This window comes from Bufo bufo, chromosome 3 (assembly GCF_905171765.1).
Source record: "Bufo bufo chromosome 3, aBufBuf1.1, whole genome shotgun sequence".
Taxonomy (NCBI): Eukaryota; Metazoa; Chordata; class Amphibia; order Anura; family Bufonidae; genus Bufo; species Bufo bufo.
Window position 1 is genome coordinate 88315967 of NC_053391.1, and position 26749 is coordinate 88342715.

Below are 26749 nucleotides of genomic sequence, written 5' to 3' on the forward strand. Positions count from 1 at the left end.
TATGTGCTGCATGTGACTTATGTACTGTTCATAGAGTTGCCATTGTGGTGGCTTGTGCCTGGACACATATCTTCTGGCCTAGAGGGAGTCATTGTTTGGCTATTAACTGAAAGAAGAAGTGGGTTGTCGGCCTGTTACGTGACGGATATAGTGCTAACCTTTGCACCACAACTGCATAAAAACCCTCAGCATTTACAGCAGTATGAATGAGTTGTTACACAATCTGATCCATATGCTAGCGAAAAAATATCTGTGCTGATATTGACCTGCGCTGCACATTTAAATCAGAAGTCTATTAGGCCTCTTTCACACGGCCGTTCCGGATTTGAAAATCGCACCGCATACGCACTTGTTTGTGGATGCTTGTGATTTTCATGCAGCCCCATTCACTTCTATCGTGCCTGCGTTGCGTGAAAAACGCACAATATAGAGCTTGCTGCGATTTTCATGCAACGCACAAGTGATGCGTGAAAATCACAGCTCATGTGCACAGCCCCATAGAAATAAATAGGTCCGGATTCAGGGCGGGTGCAATCCGTTCACCTCACGCATTGTACCCGCGCGGAAAACTTGCTCGTGTGAAAGAGGCCTAACTTACCTCATCCAATTGATCGTGCAGCTGGCATCATCTTCTTGCTTCTTCTTTCAGGACCTTCTAAAGGACCTTTGATGTAATTGCGCTCACCACGTGGTGAGCGCGGTGACGTCAGCACAGTTCCTGCTAAATGAAGATATCCAGGACCTGCGCTGACATCACCGCGCTCACCACGTGGTGAGCGCAATTGCAGGTCCTGAAAGAAGAAGCAAGAAGACGATGCCAGCTGCGTGATCAATTGGATAAGGTGAGTTAATTTTTTCTATTTTTTAACCCGTCAATCCACATTTTAGTAAGCATTCTGTATTAAGAATGCTATTATTTTCACTTATAACCATGTTATAAGGGAAAATAATACAGTGAATACACTTTAATGGGGTCCGGGGTTGCTTTCATCCCTATCATCTCCTAGCAACCATGTGTGAAAATCGCACTGCATCCGCACTTGCCTGCGGATGCTTGCGATTTTCACACAGACCCATTCATTTCTATAGGGCCTGCGTTGCATGAAAAACGCAGAATATAGAACACGCTGCGATTTTCACGCAACGCACAAGTGATGCGTGAAAATCACCGCTCATCTGCACAGCCCATTGAAGTGAATAGGTCCGGATTCATCGCGGGTGCAATGCATTCACCTCACGCATTGCACCTGCACGGAACTCTCGCCCGTGTGAAAGGGGCCTTAATGTTGCAAATTTTCACAGCAGATTTAATCCTATGCAATTGCAGCGACCCGAAGAGGAGGCTAGGATGCAAGGAGCAGTAGTGGCGATGATGGTGGTAGTAGTATTTACAGTTTACGATAGCTTGCTCCACCCCATTGCTCCCTGGGCTGTGCAGTGACTAAATGGGCGCACCCTTTTTTTCTTCGGGGCACAACCTTGTGTTGGGGAACCTGCCTGGTGGAAGTTGGGGTGCCCTTGATGATGAACAGTTTGGCTGGGTGCAAGGCAGGATGACAGATGCATGGTCGGCAGGTGATCACGACAGCAGCAAGAGATATGTGTGCAGACAGCCAATCGCACACCTTATATACCCACCAAGCCAGGCCACCACACATGACTTCCTTCATGAACTACACCCTGCCAAGATCAAAAGTAGGAAGTGGTCACAATAATGTGACTCGACTGTGTATATCACAGTGTAATCCTCTCCCAATAGCAGATTATAGGCAGCAACAATGATGGTAGTTGTAGTACTTCCTGGCTCCCACTGGCATGCAATTAAGTTCTTGTTATCTCTCTCCCGCAGGGGTACCTTGGTAGTAGAGTTGCTCCTTTGGCAGATAAGGTCTGAGAGACTAAGGTTCTCTAACCTTGGGCCTGGATAGCAGGAGCTTTCACACATATGTCTTCTCCGTTGCTCTGCTCAGACTAGTCTCCTCACTAACCAGGGGGCAGACCAAGTCCATTTCCCTGGTAACCTAAACAGTCTGCCAATATTTTAACCATTCGGTTGCCTATACATTGGTATTAAGGAAAAATATAACACAATAAATCAGAACATTTCACTTAATAACATTGCATTAACTTTTATCATAATAATTAGCTGCAGTAGTCCTTCTGGAGTATTGCACCATCATAGAGAGAAATCCGTGACAAATCTGCAATGTGCCACCCCCCAGGGCCGATTGTGTCCGAGGTTTATCGCAATGCCAAGTCGTGTGGCGTGGCCTCAATAGTTTTCTGTGTGTGTCACGGTGCTCCTACCTGCATATCGTCGTTCCCCAAGGTTAGGCTCCGAAGCAATAAAGGGGAGAGTAATGGTGGAGGTGGAGAAATAGTCAAGTCCAGACTTTTATAAAGTTCAACAGCTTTACTTGAATCAACTTGCATTCGTACAAGAAGTGGTGTTTCTCTTGGCTCCAGCAGGTTTTGGCATAAACTGGCAGGCAAACTTAAATATTCTGCTTTATCTCTCTGCTGTGATAAACTCGGCTTTAGTCTGGTCACTGGACTTTAGGGCTGTTCAGGTACCTTTGGAGTGGGGTGCCATTGGCTATTGACTCCTTCACAACACTCTGTTGGGTAATCTGTAAGGAGTCAGGGAGATTCCTTCCAACTCTAGACTAGACTGCGACTGCTTGAAAACTTCTTGCAGCCCCTCCCTTGGTAGGAAATGGAACTGGCCCACTTCTGCCCAAAAGGGAGAGATTAGAATGGTAAGTTCCATTCTATCTAAAGATTTCTCTGTGATATACGCTGCCACCTGCTGGTGAACCAGGCATATTGCATGTAATACAACAAATGACAGTTACATAGCAGAACAATTAATGCACAGTGTAAGAGGACATAGAATAAATACACATATGACATTATGGTTAGCCCATTAGAGACAGCAGCAGGGTGTAGGAATGATAATACCACTCTGGGGTATTACAAATCCACAACAAAATTTGCAGTAAATTCCGAGAGAAATGCAACAGATATTTTGTGTGGCCAATTAAATCCTGTGTAAAGGGGTTTTGTCACTTCAGCAAATAGCAATTATTATGTAGAGAAAGTTAATGCAAGGCACTTACTAATGTAGTGTGATTGTCCATATTGCCTCCTTTGCTGGCTGGATAAATTTTTCCATCACATTATACACTGCTCGTTTGCATGGTTACTACCACCCTAAAATCTATCAGCGGTGGCCATTCTTGCATACTATAAGAAAAGCACCAGCCTATGTGTGCTCCCATGGTCCCGGTCACCTTAGAGGTCGACGTTTTTTCCTATAGTGTGCAAGCATGACCACCGCTGATGTATTGCATGGTAGTCATAACCATGGAAACGAGCAGTGTATAACTTGATGGAGAAATGAATTCAGCCAGCAAAGGAGGCAATATGGACAATCACAATACATTAGTAAGTGCCTTGTATTAACTTTCTCTACATGATAAATGCCACTTGCTGAAGTGAGACAACCCCTTTAAGGTAAAAAAGCATGTACAATATGTATCCAGGCTTGTACTGGCCCACAGGGAACAGGTGGGCCCCCATGCACAGCATCTCAACCAGCCTATATCCATATGAAAACTGGGTAAATGATGTAAAAGACTATCCACTATATTAGTATAGATGTGCAACGGGCCGCCCCCTGGAGCCCTATTAGAGGGATGGGGTACCCAGGTGTAGGAATGGCCGAGTGGCATAGGGTGGCCTAAAATTTCCCTTTACGTTAAGTGAGTGTCACGGTGCTCCTACCTGGATACGGCTGGACCCCAGGCTTTGGCTCAGAAGCAAACAAATAGGGGGAATAATTGAGGGATTGGAAGAAATAACTTGAGTCCAGACCTTGAGATGAAGTTGAACAGCAGCTTTACTTGAATAAATGTTCATCAGAAACAATCTTCAAGCTTTATCTTGGACCCAGCAGTCTTTAGTATGAAACTGGCAGTCAAACTGCTCTGCTACATCTGTTTCTCTCTGGCTCTGCTGTACTGACAGGCTGACTGTATAACTCTGCTTCTTCTGTCTGCTGCACTTTCTCTCTGTAGTCTGACTCTTAAGTTATGCCAGGGAACTATGCGCCTGGCTTCTGAAGGTTTAAGCTGTGGCCTCCATGACCAACAGAGCTGAGGGTGCTCTCGCTGGCTTGGCTTGGTTTAGCTTGGGCACGTCCAGCAGAGTTGTGCCCAGCACACCCTCCCTTGGCAGGGGGTAAGCTGGAACTCACTAACTCTCACCCCCACCCTTCCTGCAGGAAGTGGGGCTCGCCCACTCCTCCACAGAGGGGGTCAGAATGGAATGGAAGGTTCCATTCTAGCTAAGTACAGCTCTGCCTGGTTTGCTGTCACCTGCTGGTGAACCAGGCATATTACACTTGAACATAACAGTTACATTAGAAATAGGAATGCACATTATAGTGGACCTAAAATAAATACACAAGATGAAATTATATTAGCACACACAGATAGAAGCAGGGCGTAGGAGTGGTAATGCCACTCTGGGTAATTACAGATGCATTAGGTAGCTGAGATGACTTCTCGGTACAGAGGCAGGCCAGCCAGGGCCCTGTCTTCTCAAAGTTGTTGCACGGACCCCATAATCAATAATATTGACCATCTTATTGCTGCCTGCTGCTATGTGATCAGGTGGTATTTGCATGTAGCTTTATAGTGGGCCCCCGAGAATGAATTTTACTGGGGGGCCCTAAGTACCCCAGTCTGATGCTGTATGTATCCCAAGTTTAGCATCACCTCAGAGCTTCCCTTTTCCATAAATATCAGAATATCAGACAAAACTAGGATGAGATGAAAAATTTCACCCAAATAGGGGGATTTCAGGCTTTGAACTTTCTGATATACTTATCTATCTACTGAAATTTCATGATGTGTTTGTTTCTAGGGAGAGCATTCAATCCCGAGGAGGAATTCGTCCTGCAGAGAGAAGGTAGGGGATGATGCCGCCCATCCCTTCCAAGTTTCCCACCAATCCCGTAAAGAAAAAACATTCTTTTTTTTCAAAGAAAAAAAAACTGACAGCACTTCTTAGAGCCTAGCCCTCTGGGATATTATACAGTCAATGGGATCATGCGTCTCTAAAATGAATCTATTACACAGATTGTACAATTACTGTAATGTAATGTGCCGCAAAGATCAACATGAATGCCCACCCTTAGCCATCAGTTTTCTTCTTTTAATCTAAGGTCCGGTACTATTTAATGTATATATTTAGATTGGTCTGTGCTCAGGTTTTGCCCCACATAGACATAAAGTTCTGGATGCCGCAGCCACACATTAGAGGTCAGAATGGCTTAAAGTGGTTGACCAGCCAGGCAGCTATACATGTGGAAAGATCTATACTTACCTGCTGCTCGTTTCTCTATTTTGGCTCCCTGAACTGGTCTTCTTGTCCCCATGTAGACAAGGCCATCTGTGCTTCTGCAGCAATGACTGGCCTCAGTGGTGACATGTCCTGAAGCAGCACGTGACCTAACAGTGATGTACCCCTTGGGGACACATCGACACTGAAGACAGTTATTGGTGCAACGGCACACGTGACATACGAAAGTTTACAGAACGGGGACCAGAAGACCAGTTAAATGAGCTAGAGTGCTAAAACAGAGTGATGGGCAGGGGCGCAGATGAGTATGGATTTTTCCAAAGATATAGCTGACTGGAGTGCAACTTAAAAAATTAAAAAAACAACACCTTTAAAAAATAAAATACTGAGCTTTCCGATGTCCCCATTGCTTCCATTCCAATGCTCTCCAGGTAGCCCGCCAGTCTCTACTTCCTGCTCCCTCAGCCAGTGATTGGCTGAGAGGACCCACTCCCTGTGTCAGGAGTGACCAGGAAGCAGAAACCATTGGAGGTCCTGGGATGTATCTTCAGGGGATCAATGAGGTGAACAACCCTTTTAACACCTTCAGTGTGTATACATTATTTGAACTGATTCTAGCCTCTTGTCTTCTCAACATTTTTTTTCCCCATTACTGTAGTTGCCAGCCTGATAAGTTTTGCATACAGGTGTTGACCGCACTTCTTCAGTACAAGATCCTTTAGTGCCTAAAAAGTGTTCCACAAAAGTGTTCACCTTCGTTCTGTAAAACTGTGAAATGTAATAGAGACAAGTCTGAAGTTGTCATCAGTGTGGGGGCCGAGGCCTCCACTGACTACAGAAGCTGTGGCTCATCACTGAACATTATGATGCCTCTGCGTTCTTTACTTGGAGACTTCTGTATAGACCATACAGTATGTTCTCCCTAGTAGGACCATAGGAACCAAAGAGGCACTGCGCTCAGTGGAGCACCTGCGATCCTTAGTTGATTGGTCTGGATCTCAGTGCTATGACCCACACTATTGACGCCTTCTCTATTGTCTATATACGACATGTCAAAAGTTGTGCTGACAACAACCCATGAAAGTTTTCCATGACCTAATGATTCTATTAAATTTAAAATATTGTATACTAATTATGAAGGAAAATTTGAGGTAAGAAGATGTAAGTCAACCCCGTTAGAAAGGATATACAGATAAATATGATGTTGAATTCTGACATATTGTGGATATATATTTGAATATATCATTGATGAAGAAATATGATGTTCAGAAATTCTAACATTCTTCAACACGGCATAAACATTTCCATTGCTCAGAATCTCCACCACAAAGAAAAAGGATATGGCACCAAAGTCTGGTCAGTACAGGATTCCTTGCAGTCTTAGAGATGGTGATGGTGATTGACTATAAAGTCTATCCATGCGGCCTCCTGGCAAAAGCATACTGTACCCGTCAGGAAACAGAGTGGTACGGACACTTCAGTTGAGGTTTTACAATGATAGCACTCAAACAGATTAACATTGCTGGTATATCCTAATGATATGCCCTCTATGTTTGTGATATGACAATCCTTTAATAGAGCTTTTAAGGGGTTGTCCCATCTGGCATAACAATAGGGGGTTGTGGGTCCCACCTCTGGGACACTCTCCTATCTCAAGAACAGGGCCCCATCGTGACTAGAGAGTACACCATGCAAGCATTGCATGTGTCCTCACTCCTCTCCATTCACTGCTATGGGACTTCCGATAATAGCTGATTTAGCGCAATTGGCCATTTTGGGTAGTCCAATAGCAGTGAATGGAGAACAAGGAGTGCATGTGTGGCTACCCCTCCATTCACTGCTATGGGACTGCTGAACCAATACTTGGCTATTTTCAGAAGTTGTACTGCTGTGAATATAAGGTGGCCATGAATTTGCGGCTTGCTCATCATTCACTTCGGGGCCATGTTCTTGAGATAGGAGTGGGTCCGGTCCTATAGATGGGACCTGCACCTATCAGACATTTATGCCATATCCTATAGATATGCCATAAATGTCCCAAATGGAAATACTCTTTTAAGGCTGCGTTCACACGGGCGAGATTTCCGCGCGGGTGCAATGCGGTAGGTGAACGCATTGCACCCGCACTGAATCTGGACCCATTCATTTCAATGGGGCTGTTCAGATGAGCGATGATTTTCACGCATCACTTATGCGTTGCGTGAAAATCGCAGCATGCTCTATATTCTGCGTTTTTCACGCAACGCAGGCCCCATAGAAGTGAATGGGGTTGCGTGAAAATCGCATGCATCCGCAAGCAAGTGCGGATGCGGTGCGATTTTCACGCACGGTTGCTAGGTGACTGTCTATACACTGTATTATTTTCCCTTATAACATGGTTATAAGGGAAAATAATAGCATTCTGAATACAGAATGCTTAGTAGGTGATCAATTGAGGGTTAAAAAATAAAAAAAATTAACTCACCTTGTCCTCTTGTTCGCGTAGTTCTCCCGGTCTTTAGTTCTTTAAAAAGATGAACTATGGGCTAAAGGACCTTTGGTGACGTCAGATCACATGCTCCAATCACAGGGTCCATCACCGCGGTGATGGACCATGTGATTGGAGCATGTGATCTGACGTCACCAAAGGTCCTTTAGCCCATAGTTCATCTTTTGAGAAGTAAAGAAGAGACCGGGACTTACGCGAACAAACGGAGAAGGTGAGTTAATTTTTTTTATTTTTTTTAACCCTCAACTGATCACTTACTATGCATTCTGTTTTCAGAATGCTATTATTTTCCCTTATAACCATGTTATAAGGGAAAATAATAACATCTACACAACACCGAACCCAAACCTGAACTTCTGTGAAGAAGTTCGGGTCTGGGTACCACAGTCGGTTTTTTATCACGCGCGTGCAAAACACATTGCACACGCACGATAAAAACTGAACATCGGAACGCAATCGCAGTCAAAACTGACTGCAATTGCATTCCTACTCGCGCGGGTTTGCCGCAACACACCGGGACGCATCCGGAACTAATCCGGACACGCTCGTGTGAACCCAGCCTTATACAACTGCTGGGATGGAGATTCTGAGTGGTGAAAATCTTTCTAATGCACTGAAGGGGTTCAGCGCTATTCAGAACTATCTTGGGAAAGAAGCTTAAGGAACCCTGCCGTGTCTCTATATAGCATCCTGTCAATTTTCAACAGCTAAATGTGTAAAATAAATCATGTGTGTGATGGACTATAGCTGCCTCCGTCCACTATTATGTCACGTCTGTCACCACTTCCAGCCTTGTATAAGGGACTTTCAATGATGAACTATGTGCCAAATTCTACAACTTTTTCATAAGCTTAATGTATTGCAAACAATTGTAAAAATGTGTTTTGCGACAAAAAATATGCTTTATGTTTAGATGTTTGAATATCTACGACGTTTGTATTTTATGTCAGTGTACAACTACTTTTGTGTAATATGAGTTGTCAGGCTGCATCGTTAAATTACTCTGGCCACATAGTAATGCATACCGCTACCTCATTATGGACCCTGTAAGACTGGCTTCAAATCCTATGACGATTACCCTGATAATAGGAAGCAAATTAAATTATGTCACCTTCTGTTTTCTGCTTGAATCAATTTACAGAAATAGTATTTTGTTCTAAATTATGCACATATTTCATGACACTCAGGGCTTATGCACACAACCGTATTTTTTTGTCCGTGTCTGTTCCGTTTTTTTTTTTTGCAGCCCACATGCGGACACATTCAATTCAATGGGTCTGCAAAAAAACAGAAATTACTCTGATAGAACATGTCCTATTCTTGTCTGTTTTGCGGACAAGGATAGGCATTGTTACAATTGATCTGCAAAAAAAACGGATGCAATACAACTGTCACATGGACGTCATCCGTATTTTTTCGTGGATCTGTGTTTTGCGGACCACAAAATACATGTGGCCGTGTGCATGACCCCTTAGGGTACAGTATGAAGTCTATAGAGTCCGATAGAGCACATCCTGATATTTTTTATTTGCTTCTAAACCTGGGGAGGGGTTGGGGGTTGGTTACTGTTTGGCATTGAAGAGACACAGAGGTACATGGAGACTTATTTCTCAAGCAGTGCACTTTGGGGAAAATATGCAAATGAGGTAAAATATTGGAGCCACATGGATACAGTAGATAGTTTTATTTTTATTTCTCTGGAAGCCCTGTTACAAAACCAAGCAGTATCCATAAGACTTAATTTTTCCATCTGTACCATAAGGTATTTTGATCTGACAAAGCACTGCATGTTTCGTATTAGGCCTCTTGCACACGAACGTGTGCGCCCCATGGCCGTACTGCCGCAATGCACGAACACCCACTGTGAGGCAGCTGCAGTGGATCGCGGACCCATTCACTTTAATTGGTCCGCGATCCGGCCGTTCCGCAAAAAGATAGGACATGTTCTATCTTTTTGCGGAATGGAAGTACGGGACGAAACCCCACGGAAGCACTCCATAGTGCTTCCGTAGGGTTCCGTTCTGTGCTTTTGTTCCGCACCATTCCGCATCTCCGGATTTGCAGACCCATTGAAGTGAATGGGTCCGCATCCGTGATGCAGAATGCACACGGAACGGTGCCCGTGTATTGTGGATCCGCAAATGCGGTCCGCAATATGGCCACAGAGCGCACACTTCGTGTGAAAGAGGCCTTAGGGAAGTCACTAGAATCCTAAGGACCCCACTAGAATATCAAGCATGGGTCCAAACCTCATGGACAATTAACTGGATTGCAGCAATGCAAACAACAGCTAAAGGGTACCTGTCATCATGTAAATGTAGTGCAGTCTGCAGGCAGCATGTTATAGTGCAGGAGGAGCTGAGCAGATTGATATATAGTTTTTTTTTGGGAAAGAATTAAAAAAAAATTGTAATTTATTCATTGAAATCTCTGCTCTTTCTGAGCTCAGTAGCCTAGGTGGGCGGCCTTATCAGTGACAGCTGTGTATACACACTTACAAAGGGAAACCACCCACTTGGGCAAGTGAGCTCAGAAAGAACAGAGATTTTAATGAACAAATTACAAGATTTGTTGAATCAATTTCCATAAAACTATATTTAGAGACTGGCGTATCTTGGAAACCTGGAAATTGGTAGTACTAGTAATACAGGTACATTGAAATAAAAACATGGGCAGCACGGTGGCTCAGTGGTTAGCACTGGTGCCTTGCAGCGCTGGGGTAGCTTGGCAGGCTGCACCTGAATGTTGTGGGTTAAATGTTGTGCGTTATAGGTTATGTTTATAACAGAATATAACAGAATTCCTGGATGCCTTTAAGAGGCATTCCATTTAGATCCGTCTGGTTTCCGTTATGCAGGACGGAAAAAAAAGTCCTGTCGACAGACAGATCCGTTATGCTTGCCCATAGACTTCTAATATGACAGATCAAAACGGAATGCCTCTTAAAGGCAAATTTTGTTATATTCCATTTTAAACTGAACCTATAGTGGAATGCCGTAACGCTAGTGCGGCGAACCCACCCTAAGGCCTCGATCACATCTCCGTTTGGAGATCCAGCAGGCTGTTGTGGCACAGAGGAGCCTGTCGGATCTCACGGATCTACTTCTACTTCACCTCTGGATCACCATTGATTGCAATGAGTTCCGGTGGCGGTCCGGACGATTTCCGGCATACATGCCGGGTTTTGGCCAGACAAAAACCGTTGCATGCAACATTTCTTTTTGTCTGGCCATCAGCCAGTATTTGTGCTGGATCAGGCTGCCGGATCTCCAAAAAGGAGATGTGAACGCAACCTAACATGCCTGTTCCAGCAGACATGATATTTGCACTTAGCTTTCTCTATTGCCTTATTACACCAGCTCATATGAGTTTTGGAATTTTGAACATTGATTGTCTGAATAACTCCAGCATAGCCTGAAAAGGTCCACGTATGTATACTGATGAAATGCAACTGGAGTTAGAGTACAGGGAGTGCAGAATTATTAGGCAAGTTGTATTTTTGAGGATTCATTTTATTATTGAACAACAACCATGTTCTCAATGAACCCAAAAAACTCATTAATATCAAAGCTGAATATTTTTGGAAGTAGTTTTTAGTTTGTTTTTAGTTTTAGCTATTTTAGGGGGATATCTGTGTGTGCAGGTGACTATTACTGTGCATAATTATTAGGCAACTTAACAAAAAACAAATATATACCCATTTCAATTATTTATTTTTACCAGTGAAACCAATATAACATCTCAACATTCCCAAATATACATTTCTGACATTCAAAAACAAAACAAAAACAAATCAGTGACCAATATAGCCACCTTTCTTTGCAAGGACACTCAAAAGCCTGCCATCCATGGATTCTGTCAGTGTTTTGATCTGTTCACCATCAACATTGCGTGCAGCAGCAACCACAGCCTCCCAGACACTGTTCAGAGAGGTGTACTGTTTTCCCTCCTTGTAAATCTCACATTTGATGATGGACCACAGGTTCTCAATGGGGTTCAGATCAGGTGAACAAGGAGGCCATGTCATTAGATTTTCTTCTTTTATACCCTTTCTTGCCAGCCACGCTGTGGAGTACTTGGACGTGTGTGATGGAGCATTGTCCTGCATGAAAATCATGTTTTTCTTGAAGGATGCAGACTTCTTCCTGTACCACTGCTTGAAGAAGGTGTCTTCCAGAAACTGGCAGTAGGACTGGGAGTTGAGCTTGACTCCATCCTCAACCCGAAAAGGCCCCACAAGCTCATCTTTGATGATACCAGCCCAAACCAGTACTCCACCTCCACCTTGCTGGCGTCTGAGTCGGACTGGAGCTCTCTGCCCTTTACCAATCCAGCCACGGGCCCATCCATCTGGCCCATCAAGACTCACTCTCATTTCATCAGTCCATAAAACCTTAGAAAAATCAGTCTTGACGTTTCAGCTTGTGTGTCTTGTTCAGTGGTGGTCGTCTTTCAACCTTTCTTACCTTGGCCATGTCTCTGAGTATTGCACACCTTGTGCTTTTGGGCACTCCAGTGATGTTGCAGCTCTGAAATATGGCCAAACTGGTGGCAAGTGGCATCTTGGCAGCTGCACGCTTGACTTTTCTCAGTTCATGGGCAGTTATTTTGCGCCTTGGTTTTTCCACACGCTTCTTGCGACCCTGTTGACTATTTTGAATGAAACGCTTGATTGTTCGATGATCACGCTTCAGAAGCTTTGCAATTTTAAGAATGCTGCATCACTCTGCAAGATATCTCACTATTTTTGACTTTTCTGAGCCTGTCAAGTCCTTCTTTTGACCCATTTTGCCAAAGGAAAGGAAGTTGCCTAATAATTATGCACACCTAATATAGGGTGTTGATGTCATTAGACCACACCCCTTCTCATTACAGAGATGCACATCACCTAATATGCTTAATTGGTAGTAGGCTTTCGAGCCTATACAGCTTGGAGTAGGACAACATGCATAAAGAGGATGATGTGGTCAAAATACTCATTTGCCTAATAATTCTGCACGCAGTGTACATTATACACTTCTACTGTTCTAGGCGTATTTCATTCTCAACAAAAAAAAAGCCCTGTTAGTAGATTCCAACAATTTGTTGATTAATGTTTCCTAAACCAAACTATCCAGTTATATAATTTTGTTCTTTAAATGGGTTCACTTGGATTTCTTAGAAATCTTACACAATTTTAATACAATGTAATGTTAAGGTCCACTGTTCTGTGCTGACAAATCTGTTCATGTACCTTTATATTATGTCCGATGCAATCATGAACTGCAGGTGCCCCCAATTTCCCTGCTGCTGATTGACAGATTTCTCCCCTAGCCCACCTTCAGAATAAATTCTAATAAATGTGTTCATATACCTTGCAAGGGATTGCACCTTCATTTTGTATCCTGGGTTCCATTTTACTTACTGGTTTATTTTAGGTCAGAATTGAGAATGGCTGAGTATTTAAGACAAAGAAAGTTAATTGCTTATTAGTTCTCAGAACTATGTGTGCCTGATGTTCTGGGAGTGCAACTGGTACTAGATACTTTTTAAGGATGAATAACTAAAGGATAAGATAAGTTTTTTTGTAATTAAATGTGCTTGACTTGCAAGCATTAAAAAGAAGTTATTATTAATCATGTGATGCTTACGTAAAATGACGATATCTCTGTTTGGCTTGAGTTCTAGAAAAAGGGTATAAATATTTTGTATCCGCCCAATAAAGATGAGAGAGATCATTCTGATACAACCTTGAGCCTGTGTCATTTATCTCTCCTGAGTATACTCGTACTTTTATCTGATTTGGACCCCAGCAGATCATAGAAGTAGGGGTTTTGCCCTAACATACCTTTATGAATTGCAGGCGCCCGCTAACCCTCAGAATAAATTAGAATAAATGTGTTCATATTCCTATATGGACAGCAGGTGCCCCCCATTCCCCTGCCACTGATTGACAGATTTCTCCCTTAGCCCCCAAATAAGGCTACTTTCACACTAGCGTTTTGGCTTTCCGTTTGTGAGATCCTTTCAGGGCTCTCACAATCGGTCCAAAACGGATCAGTTTTGCCCTAATGCATTCTGAATGAAAAAGATTCCGCTCAGAATGCATCAGTTTGCCTCCATTCAGTCACCATTCCGCTCTGGAGGCGGATACAAAAACGCTGCCTGCAGTCGCCTGACAAAGCGGAGCCAACCGGATCCGTTCTGACACACAATGTAAGTCAATAGGGACAGATCCGTCCCCCATTGACTTTCAATGGAGTTCAAGACGGATCCGTCATGGCTATAGAAGACATAATACAACCGGATCTGAAAGCGAAAGCATTTTTGCAGTTCGATGACGGATCCACAAAAAACGCTAGTGTGAAAGTAGCCTAAGTAGCCTAAGGAGTAAGCTGTAAATCAGCTGTTTGTGTTCATCTGCCTCTGTAAAAAAAGGAATAAAAAGTGATCGAAAAGTTGTAGGTATCCCAAAAGAGTATTAATAAAAACGCAATTGAGCCTGCAAAAAAAACACAAGCCATGTCATCTGTACTGCATAATAAATAATGCGAATAAAAAAAAATCTCTTAATAAATAAAATGAATAAACATTTTTCAGTGCATTAAAAATTACAACTTGTCCTGCAAAAATACAAGCACTTCTTGTAAATTGTAAGCCCTCGGTGGGCAGGGACCTCTCCCCCTCTGTACCAGTCTGGTATTAGTTTCATGTTTATCGTATTTATTATTGTTATATTACGTATATGTAACCCCTTCTTGATGTACAGCGCCATGGAATTAATGGTGTGTTCAAATAAATAATAATCATAGTAAATAATAATAATAAATAATATGGCTACATTAATGGAAAAGCAAATGTTTTTGGTATTGGAAGGCGACAAATCAAAAATGGAAAAAGGGACAAAATAGGCTGTGTTATTTAAGCGTTAAAAGAATGTAGCCCCAAGTAATAATCCTGCATGTGCCCCTGTTAATGGTCAGACTCTCTTTGAAAAATAAACTGAAAGATTTCAAGTAAATAAAAACAAAAATACTGAAGTGAGCAAAGAGTTCAGTTACTTAAAATCATAAACAAACTAATCCCTGGTCTGTGGGTGGCCCGTGCTGCCATGTGAATGACCCGTCTCCACTGATTTGGTGATTTTTGAGATAACTAATAGAGTTATTGTTAGAGAACGAGTAAAGAATAAAGGAAAGGAAGTAATTAATTATAGTAGGCCAGGTAATACACATCTTGCATTATTCCATGTTATTCAATTTTTTATTGAAAATAGGTAATCCTGATAATCGGCACTAATACAATCACTGCACTATAATCTATTATTTCACTGTAGGATCCTGTGATTAGAAAAAATTAAATTAAATAAAAGACATAGCAGCAGAGTCTGCATTATATTGTTATTTATTCACCTTTCAATGACTATCCAGTAATCAAAAAATATGATAATTACAGCAGTTTTCCCGGATTTTAATATTGATGACCTATCCTCAATATCAACTGGGACCCCCACCAATCAGCTTGTTGAAGAGAAGGCTGCGTTCCGTGCAAGCACGGCCTTCCCTTCATTGTTTAACTGCTTGCCGTTGACATTGCAGCGGTGAGCGGTAATTACAAGAAGCCGCCCCATTCACTTCTATGGGGCGGCTCGTTCCTATTCAAGTGTGTACTACAGAGCTGTCCCATAGAAGTGAATGGGACGGCTTCTTGTAATTACATCTGCTTACCACTGCGATGTCGACAGCCTTCTCTTCAAACAGCTGGTTGGCGCTGTTGCCAGGTGTCAGACCCCCGCCGATCTGATATTAATGATCTAGATCAATATTATAATCCCTGAAAACCTCTTTAAGCACATATATTGTAATATTTATGAAATAATTTTTTTATGCATGTGCAAAATTTTAAGAGGACCTGTCACCATAAACGCAGTTCAGTCTGCAGACAGCATGTTATAGAGCAGGAGGACCTGAGCAGATTGATATATAGCTTTATAGGAAAAGATTCAGCAAAACTTCAAGAAGAGAATGCTATTAATCACTAATAATAGCTGAATGGGCCGTCTTGAGCTCAGAAAGAGCAGAGATTTATATAAGGGTACTTTCACACTTGCGGCAGATGAATCCAGCAGGCAGTTCCGTCGCCGGAACTGCCTGCCGGATCCGTCAAAACGTATGCCAACTGATGGCATTTGTAAGACTAATCAGGATCCTGATCCATCTTACAAATGCATTGAAATGCCGGATCCGTCTTTCCGGCAAGTGTTCCGGATTTTTGGCTGGAGATAAAACCGTAGCATGCTGCGGTATTATCTCCATCCTAAACAGTTAAAGAGACTGAACTGCAGACTTCCTGATGCATCCTGAACGGATTGATCTCCATTCAGAATGCATGGGGATAAAACTGATCAGTTCTTTTCCGGTATAGAGCCCCTAGGACAGAACTCTATGCTGGAAAAGAAAAACGCTAGTGTGAAAGTACCCTAAATTATAAGTTATGCTGAATCTTTTCCCATAAAACTATATATCAATCTGCTCCACTCCTCCTGCTCTATAACATGCTCTCTTCGTATTGCATAGCATTTTCATGGTGACAGGTTTTCTTTCATTCAATATCTCTTTCAGAATATATATGTTATATTTGTATATAAAAAGTCTGTCTTTTTGTGAATTCTTAGCTTATAAATCTGTAATTGTATTTTTCATCTTTGCCATACAGTATATACGTGTATAGCACAGAACTGCACTGTTTGCCAGTAGCCTTTACAGTATAGAAATCAATGCTTTGTCGTATATATCGTCGTATATATTACTTGTATGCTGTTCCTAATTTTTCTGTGTCACTGTATTCTTAAAAACCAGTAATAAATCTTTTAAAGGAAACCTGGCGTTCTGCGTGACTATTTATTGACTGTGTAAACTCCTCACTGGAGAGGACAAAGGTTGCACATACAGTACATAGAGAGTCTACTGCTGCAGGCAGGCTGCAAATACATAACGTCACCTCTCTGACTTCCTTCTGTGCATTTCACCAAGAGAGTTTTACTATTATCCAAGCAGATAATAATCATATTAATAATTTGATAGGACATGGGCTGCTTAAAGGGGTTGTCCGGGTTCAAAGCTGAACCCGGACATATCCCCATTTTCACCGAGGTAGACCCCCTGACTTGGGCATCGGAGCAGTTCAAGTTGATGACGCCAGATAACCCTCTTGCCCAAAGGCTGATCGCTGGCTTGTCAGAACTGCTAGCCCGCCAACTACTGCCATATAAACTGGTGGACTCGGAGGCCTTTAGAAAATTTGTAGCCATTAGCACACCTCAATGGAAAGTCCTCGGAAGGAAATATTTTTCCCAAAAGGGCATCCCAGAGCTATATGGCCACGTTAAGCAGAATACCACAAAATATTGATTAAGGGGTGCGATATACCTGCTTCCACAAAATACTGATTAAGGGGTTTGATATACCTGCTTCCACAAAATACAAATTGAGGGGTGCGTTATACCTGCTTCCACAAAATACTGATTGAGGGGTGCGATATACCTGCTTCCGCAAAATACTGATTAAGGGGTTTGATATACCTGTTTCCACAAAATACTGATTGAGGGCGGGGTGCAATACATCTGCTTCCACAAAATGCTGAAAAAGGAGTTTGATATACCTGCTTCCACAAAATACAGATTGAGGCCTGCGATATACCCGCTTCCGCAAAATACTGATTAAGGGGTTTGAAATACCTGGTGCCCTAAAATACTGATTGAGGGGTGCGATATAACTGCTTCCACCAAATATTGATTAATGGGTTCTGTATACCTGCTTCCACAAAATACTGATTAAGGGGTTTGATATACCTTCTTCCACAAAATACTGATTAAGAGGATTGATATACCTGCTTCCAGCAAATATTGATTGAGGCCTGCGATACACCTGCTTCCACAAAATACTGATTAAGGGGTTTGATATACCAGCTTCCACCAAATACTGATTAAGGCCTGCGATACACCTGTTTCCACAAAATGCTGATTAAGGGGTTTGATATACCTGCTTCCACAAAATACAAATTGAGGAGTGCGATATACCTGCTTCCACAAAATACTGATTGAGGGGTGCGATATACCTGCTTCCGCAAAATACTGATTAAGGGGTTTGATATACCTGTTTCCAGAAAATACTGATTGAGGGCGGGGTGCGAAATACCTGCTTCCACAAAATGCTGAAAAAGGGGTTTGATATACCTGCTTCCACAAAATACAGATTGAGGGTTGCGATATACCTGCTTCCACCAAATATTGATTATGGGGTTCTATATATCTGCTTCCACAAAATACCGATTAAGGGGATTGATATACCTGCTTCCACCAAATATTGATTGAAGCCTGCGATACACCTGCTTCCACAAAATACTGGGGATTGATAAGAAACCTATATGTAGCCCAAAATCTAAGTCCAGGACCCACCCCTAACTATATCATGAGAACCAACCAAAGGAAATGGGTCAATTAGGTACAAAAACACATATAATACTGAAGTAATCAAAAAATAACATGATTTTATTGAGAATCACAAAAGGACATAATTGGCACAAGTCACAAAAACACATTTAACACAGGTCACAATACATAAAAATATTGAAAACCAAGAGGACCGATGGTGGGCTGTTGGTATATATTTGTAAAGTGCAAGTGCACAGCCCACCATCGGTCCTTTTGGTTTTTAATATTTTTATGTATTGTGACCTGTGTTAAATGTGTTTTTGAGACTTGTGCCAATTATGTCCTTTTGTGATTCTCAATAAAATCATGTTATTTTTTGATTACTTCAGAATTATATGTGTTTTTGTACCTAATTGACCCATTTCCTTTGGTTGGTTCTCAAGGGGATTGATATACCTGCTTCCACCAAATATTGATTGAGGCCTGCGATACACCAGCTTTCACAAAATACTGATTAAGGGAATTGATATACCTGTTTCCACAAAATACAGATTGAAGGGAGCGATATACCTTCTTCCACCAAATATTTATTAAGGGGTTCTATAGATCTGCTTCCACAAAATACTGATTGAGGGGTGCGATATACCTGCTTCCAACAAAAATTGATTAATGGGTTCTATATACCTGCTTCCACAAAATACTGATTAAGGGGTTTGATATACCTTCTTCCACAAAATACTGATTAAGGGGATTGATATACCTGCTTCCAGCAAATATTGATTGAGGCCTGCGATACACCTGCTTCCACAAAATACTGATTAAGGGGTTTGATATACCAGCTTCCACCAAATACTGATTAAGGCCTGCGATACACCTGCTTCCACAAAATACTGATTGAGGGGTGCGATAAACCTGCTTCCACCAAATATTGATTGAGGCCTGCGATACACCTGCTTCCACAAAATACTGATTAAGGGGATTGATATATCAGATTCCACCAAATACTGATTGAGGCCTGCGATACACCAGCTTCCACAAAATACTGATTGAGGGGTGCGATATACCTACTTCCACCAAATATTGATTGAGGCCTGCGATACACCTGCTTCCATAAAATACTGATTAATGGTTCGATATGCCAGCTTCCACCAAATACTGATTGAGGCCTGCGATATACCTGCTTCCACAAATACTGCTCCTCTCTAGAGACTTTGGCACAGGGACATTTTGAAAATGACATGCAGAGGAAGAGGCAGGCCGTTCCGCAGGGGTGGTAGGGGTCGGGCAGGTGCACCAGCCGGAGCCTAAGTGGGGCGTTGGAGAAGGTGCGTGTGGTTCTTCCGCTTCTGCACCCTCCTCATCCTCTGTTTCTGCACCCTCCTCACTCTCTGCTGTGTGCACCCCCAAAGCCACCACCACCATAGCCCCTCCACTCAAGTCAGAGGAATTATTTTCCCATCCATTCCCAGACCTTACCGATGAGCAGCCATTCTTGGCATCTGATGAGAAAGAGGAGGTAGCAACGGCCGCCACCCAGCGGTCTGACGACAGTACCCAGATCAGTCCAAGGAGGATGGTCCCCGCTGTTTCTGCCTACTCAGAGATCTCTAATGTCAGTAGTGGTGAAGGTGAGGATGATGACGTGTCGATGGACGTCATGTGGGTGCCCACAAGAGAGGTAGAGGAGGGGAGTTTAGAGGGAGAGACGGAGAAGCAGATAGGGAAAAGAAGGAGGAGAAGCAGGCAGAACTCGCAGTGCACAGGAGGCAAAAAACAGACTGCAAATGTATCTGGAGCGAGCCATCCACCATGCACGGTCACATCTTGCGCTCCCAGGACGCCAGCATATGGCTCCGCAGTGTGGGCTTTTTTTTTACGTGTCAGCTGCTGACAATAGTGTTGCCATCTGCAGCCTGTGCTGTCAACGCATAAGTCGCGGTAAGCCCAACACTCACATAGGGACGACCTCCTTAATAAGACACCTGGCCTCCCATCACCAAGCCCAGTGTGAGCAACGTCATCAGAACCCACAAAGCCACACTCCCGGCGCTCCATGTCCTGACTCCTGCCTCTTCTCCTTCTCCTCTCTCCTCCCATTTGCCCACCAACGTGCCGTTGTCGCGTTCATCTGGCAGAAGGCAAGCTTCCATGGCCCAAATGTACGAGCGTAAAAAGTTGATGACGCCGGATAACCCTCTTGCCCAATGGCTGACTGCTGGCTTGTCAGAACTGCTAGCCCGCCAACTACTGCCATATAAACTGGTGGACTCAGAGGCCTTTAGAAAATTTGTGGCCATTGGCACACCGCAATGGAAAGTCCCCGGAAGGAAATATTTCTCCCCAGAAGGGCATCCCAGAGCTATATGGCCAAGTTCAGCGGCAAGTGAATATATCTCTGGCACACAGTGTCGGTGCCAAGATACATCTGACCACAGACACGTGGTCTAGAAAACACAGGCAGGGAAGGTACATAACTTTTACTGCCCACTGGGTAAACCTTCTGACGGCTGTCAAGCATGTAACCCGTGGCACCCGTGTGGATTTGGTGTTACCGCCACGGATTGCATGCAGGCCGGCCTCTTCTCCTCCTCCTACTCCATCCTCCGTTTCCTCCAAAGCTGACTCCTCCTTTTCCACTGCTTCCGCCTCTTCCGCTGCGCACCCCAAGCTCCCCAGAACCTATTCGACATGCCAGGTGAGACGTTGCCATGCTGTGCTGTGGCTGTTGTGCCCGGAAGCCAAGAGCCACACTGGTCCTGCACTGCTTTCATCTCTGCGGTCACAGGCTGATCAGTGGCTAACCCCGCTCAATTTGGCAGTTGGTAAAGTGGTGTGCGACAATGGTGCCAATCTGCTGAGCACGCTGAAACAGGGCAAAATAGTACACGTGCCGTGCATGGCACACGTCCTGAACTTAGTCGTGCAGCGATTCGTTGCCAAATACCCCGGGCTCCAGGACGTCTTGCGGCAGGCCAGGAAAATCTCTGGCCATTTTAGAAGATCTTACACGGCCATGGCTTGCCTTGCTGATGACACCACCTGCCCGTCAGACGTCTGATTTGTGACAGCCCGACATGCTGGAACTCCACCTTGTATATGCTTGATAGGCTGCTCCGTTAATGACTACCTGTACGAACTCTGCAGCAGGACAGGTTCTGGGGAGCTTGGTTTCTTTTCACCGCGCCAGTGGCTGCTCATGCGCGACGCATGAATTCCCGGGGGGGCTACTCCATCTGATACAAGTCAGCAGGAGTCTGAAGAGGAGTCAGAGGAGGATGGTGGCTGGGGGGAGGAGGAGGAGAAGCAAGAAGAGCAGCCTTTGAGGGGGACTTTAAACTTTTCGGGGATCCCTGGTGTTGTCTGTGGCTGGAGGGAGGAGACCGAGGATGACATGGGTGAGGAGCAAGAGCAAGGGCACTCCACTGCTTCCAAGTTAGTGCAAATGGGGGCCTTCATGCTCCAGTATTTGAAGAGGGACCCCCGGTACAAACACCAAAAGGCAGACATGTTATCAACATCACAGACGGCTTTCAGAATGCACCATTTCCAAGGCTTTCCTCCCACAGTGAAACAGGTGCGGGTACCAATCCTACCGTGCCTGCAAGAAGAGGGTGGTTTGAAGATGTGTTGGTCACTTCGGATATGAGATCATTCTTGCAGCCAACCCATCGACAGCAGCACCCCGGTTCCAGCCTCATTGACCGACAGGTGTCTGACTACATTGGGTTAACGGCCGATGTGGATGCTCTGAGAAGCAAGGAACCCCTGGACTACTGGGTGTGCAGGCTTGACCTGTGGTCAGAGCTGGCACAATTTTCCATGGAACTCTTGGCTTGCCCCTCGTTGAGTGTCCTATCCGAAAAAACATTCAGTGCATCAGGGGGATCGTGACCGATAAGCGCACTCACCTAGCTCCCGAGAGTGTAGACTACCTCACATTTCTAAAAATGAATGAGGCATGGATCTCGGAGGAATTCAACACCTGTGACGACTACGTGTAGTTGAATTTCCTCATGTCAGCCCACACATATCCACCACCACACAGAACAAAGAATGGTCCTTGTCTTATTTATATACAGCGGCATAAAAGGCCTTTTCTGTCAGGTGAATGGCAAATCTTTGGGGCCTGTACTGGCCTACAGTAAAATAGTTATCCTCTAACCGTCTAATATACCTCCAGCCACATAATCACTTGTTCTTTTCTGTCAGGTGAATGCCTAATTTTTTAGGCCTGTACCGGCCTATGGCAAAATTATTTTCCAGTGGCCGCCTAATGTACCTCTAGCCACATAATCACTTGTTCTTTTCTGTCAGGTGAATGCCTAATTTTTGGGGCCTGTAGTCCACTGGCCTACAGTAAAATTGTTATTCAGTGACTGCCTAATGTACCTCCAGCCACATAATCACTTGTTCTTTTCTGTCAGGTGAATGCCTAATTTTTGGGGCATGTAGTCCACTGGCCTACAGTAAAATTATTATCCACTGACCGCCTAATGTACCTCCAGCCACATAATCACTTGTTCTTTTCTGTCAGGTGAATGCCTAATATTTGGGGCCTGTACTGGCCTACAGTAAAATTGTTATCCAGTGACCGTCTAATGTACCTCCAGCCACATAATCACTTTTTCTTGTCTGTCAGGTGAATGCCTAATTTTTGGGGCCTATACTCCACTGGCCTACAGTAAAATTGTTATCCAGTGACAACCTAATGTACCTCCAGAAACATAATCACTTGTTCTTTTCTGTCAGGTGAATGCCTAATTTTTTGGGCCTGTACTCCTGTGGCCTAAAATTAAATTTTTCTAGGCTCCAGCAGGACACATTTTTGAGAGTTTCCCTTTAAGACGCATAAAAATGGCCCCTGATTAAAAGACATAATTTTTGTGGGAATTTTTGCCATTGATCCCCCTCTGGTAAGTCACTGTCCATGTTTTGGGACTACTTGTGCACTTCTAGTAAGTATTTGGTGGCTGCAAATATGACCTAAAGGTTTTTTAGGTTCGCCTGCCATTAAAGTGAATGGGGCCCGCCGCGAACGCGTGGTTAGCGAACATTTGATCGTGAGCAAAACGTTCCGGCTGTTGTTCGTCCATTACTACAGACTAACTCTGTGTATTCTGGCCATGAACACCAAAGAAAGCGCAGGGGTGACTTCACTCCAATAACCCACCGCTGTGCAATGAAAATGCCCGCAGATAGAAGGGTAGCATTATCCGGTGTCCCTTCCGGCAACAGGGTCAAATTATGTTTTACGCTATGTCACCTTGATGATTAGAACAGGTAGCAAATATTTTTCCTATGCCTGGTGCACAAACCTAAAACACTCCAATAATTCTGTAATTTAGGAGGAGGAATATTTTCTCCTACAACTCCAGAGATAATAGCAGCTGATCACCCTTAATGGTGTTTAGATTGCTTGGAACATAACCACTTGGTCTATAACCATTAGTTCTACATGTACTAGCATAACTTAGCACAATACCACTTGGTTTAGAACCATTAGTTCAAATTGTACTCAGAGGCAAACATTATTGAGCAATAATAGATAGGACGTGCTTGGAAGTGTTGAGCGCGAATATTCGAATAGCAAAAATTTTTATCGAATATCGGCACTTCGCTAATTCACGAATATTTCGAATATAGTGCTATATATTCGATATTTCAAATATTCTTTTTTTTTTTTTTATTGCTACCCTAGCTTTTCAAAAGGCGGTACTTTTAAGAGATGATTTCCTGCTCACTGCCCGCTCAAGTCAGTGCCCGTTGCCGCCTCTATCTACTTCCCGTGCGCATGGAGCGTCCCCATCACCATGGGAACGCCTTCATGCTAGAATGTACTGTCGGATTTGAGAATCAAGTTGCAATCGCAATGCGAATAATATAACTTGAATAAATCGCATAACGATAATATTTGCTATTATTATTAATCGCATTGCGAATACAACTTAGAATTGCCAGGATTAACGCAGATATCAATCCAACCTATAGGGTGAGTTGACTAAAAGTTGTAATCGCAATGCGAGAAAATTAACTAATATTGATCGCATTGCGGATCCAACTAACATCTCGGTATAGGCAAGTTTAGGATTGCTGGAAATAATTAAGGAAGATAGAGTAGTGTTATATTCATTCGTTATATTCATTCGTTTTCATCGTAATCGAAAACATAGGGAGATAAATCGCCTTACTCGATAATTACGTAGTTGTCATTATCGCTTAATGCGATAGTAACTTTAATACGGTGTTATGCTAACTTTTGTGGAGCATAAAAACATTGGGAGATAAATCGCCTTACTCGATAATTACGTAGTTGTCAAATAACTTAAATTGAGGAAGATGTAGAATACTTCGCTATCTTCGTTGATGTAGATTCTACATGAACGAATATAGCGAAGTATTCTTCATGAACGAAGATAGCGAAGTATTCTACATCAACGAAGATAGCGAAGTATTCTACATTGGACAGTCGTGGCCAAAAATTTTGAGAATTACATAAATATTGGAAATTGGAAAAGTTGCTGCTTAAGTTTTTATAATAGCAATTTGCATATACTCCAGAATGTTATGAAGAGTGATCAGATGAATTGCATAGTCCTTATTTGCCATGAAAATTAACTTAATCCCCAAAAAACCTTTCCACTGCATTTCATTGCTCTCATTAAAGGGCCTGCTGATCATTTCAGTAATCGTCTTGTTTACTCAGGTGAGAATGTTGATGAGCACAAGGCTGGAGATCATTATGTCAGGCTGATTGGGTTAAAATGGCAGACTTGACCTGTTAAAAGGAGGGTGATGCTTGAAATCATTGTTCTTCCATTGTTAACCATGGTGTTGCATGGCATTGTGTTGCATAAAAATGGCTTCACAGGCAAGGATATTGTGGCTACTAAGATTGCACCTCAATCAACAATTTATAGGATCATCAAGAACTTCAAGGAAAGAGTTTCAATTCTTGTTAAGAAGGCTTCAGGGCACCCAAGAAAGTCCAGCAAGCGCCAGGATCGTCTCCTAAAGAGGATTCAGCTGCAGGATCGGAGTGCCACCAGTGCAGAGCTTGCTCAGGAATGGCAGCAGGCAGGTGTGGGCGCATCTGCACGCACAGTGGGGCGAAGACTTTTGGAAGATAGTCTGGTGTCAAGAAGGGCAGCAAAGAAGCCACTTCTCTCCAAAAAAAACATCAGGGACAGATTGATCTTCTGCAGAAAATATGGTGAATGGACTGCTGAGGACTGGGGCAAAGTCATATTCTCCGATGAAGCCTCTTTCCGATTGTTTGGGGCATCAGGAAAAAGGCTTGTCCGGAGAAGAAAAGGTGAGCGCTACCATCAGTCCTGTGTCATGCCAACAGTAAAGCATCCTGAGACCATTCATGTGTGGGGTTGCTTCTCATCCAAGGGAGTGGGCTCACTCACAATTTTGCCCAAAAACACAGCCATGAATAAAGAATGGTACCAAAACACCCTCCAACAGCAACTTCTTCCAACAATCCAGCAACAGTTTGGTGAAGAACAATGCATTTTCCAGCACGATGGAGCACCGGTACGGCACATAAGGCAAAAGTGATAACTAAGTGGCTCGGGGACCAAAACGTTGACATTTTGGGTCCATGGCCTGGAAACTCCCCAGATCTTAATCCCATTGAGAACTTGTGGTCAATCCTCAAGAGGCGGGTGGACAAACAAAAACCCACTAATTCTGACAAACTCCAAGAAGTGATTATGAAAGCATGGGTTGCTATCAGTCAGGAATTGGCCCAGAAGTTGATTGAGAGCATGCCCAGTCGAATTGCAGAGGTCATGAAAAAGAAGGGCCAACACTGCAAATACTGACTCTTTGCATAAATGTCATGTAATTGTCGATAAAAGCCTTTGAAACGTATGAAGTGCGTGTAATTATATTTCACTACATCACAGAAACAACTAAAACAAAGATCTAAAAGCAGTTTAGCAGCAAACTTTGTGAAAACTAATATTTGTGCTTTTCTCAAAACTTTTGGCCAAGAGTGTAGAATACTTCGCTATCTTCGTTGATGTAGAATACTTCGCTATCTTCGTTCATGTAGAATAAAGAATACTTCGCTATCTTGATTCTTTTATTAATATAAAGACATAGAATATAGCGCTATATTTAGGTTAACTGTAGATCTACAAGATTAAAGATTAAAGAATAGGAAAGTTGCCTTATTATTAAGTTATAAGGCAATTAGAAGTTATAATTTATAACTTCTAATTCTAAGCTTAAAAATCGCAATAGGCGAATGATTAAATCGCATATTAATCGCGATAAATACAAAAATGACGAATATTCGATTTCAACGAATATAAGACGAATATTCATGCGAATATTCGTGAAATATCGCTTGGAACGTACCAGACGCACTCAGAGGCAGTCCATTGTGAGTAGTATTCAGCACGAATATTCGACACACGATTTTTAATCGTAAATATCGCCACTTCGAGAATTCGCGAATATTTATAATATTG

At 43.1% G+C, this 26749-nt stretch overlaps 1 protein-coding gene across 1 annotated transcript in view; it reads left to right on the plus strand.

The window, feature by feature from the left end:
• The window catches only part of LNP1 (leukemia NUP98 fusion partner 1), a 65853-nt gene extending 60132 nt beyond the window's left edge, over nucleotides 1–5721 (plus strand). Inside the window, exon 3 of the mRNA XM_040421781.1 lies at nucleotides 4930–5721. Coding sequence (XP_040277715.1) covers nucleotides 4930–5076 — 147 coding nt within the window. The 3' untranslated portion in view covers nucleotides 5077–5721. The remainder of the gene's footprint in view (nucleotides 1–4929) is intronic.
• The last annotated feature ends 21028 nt before the right edge of the window (nucleotides 5722–26749 follow it).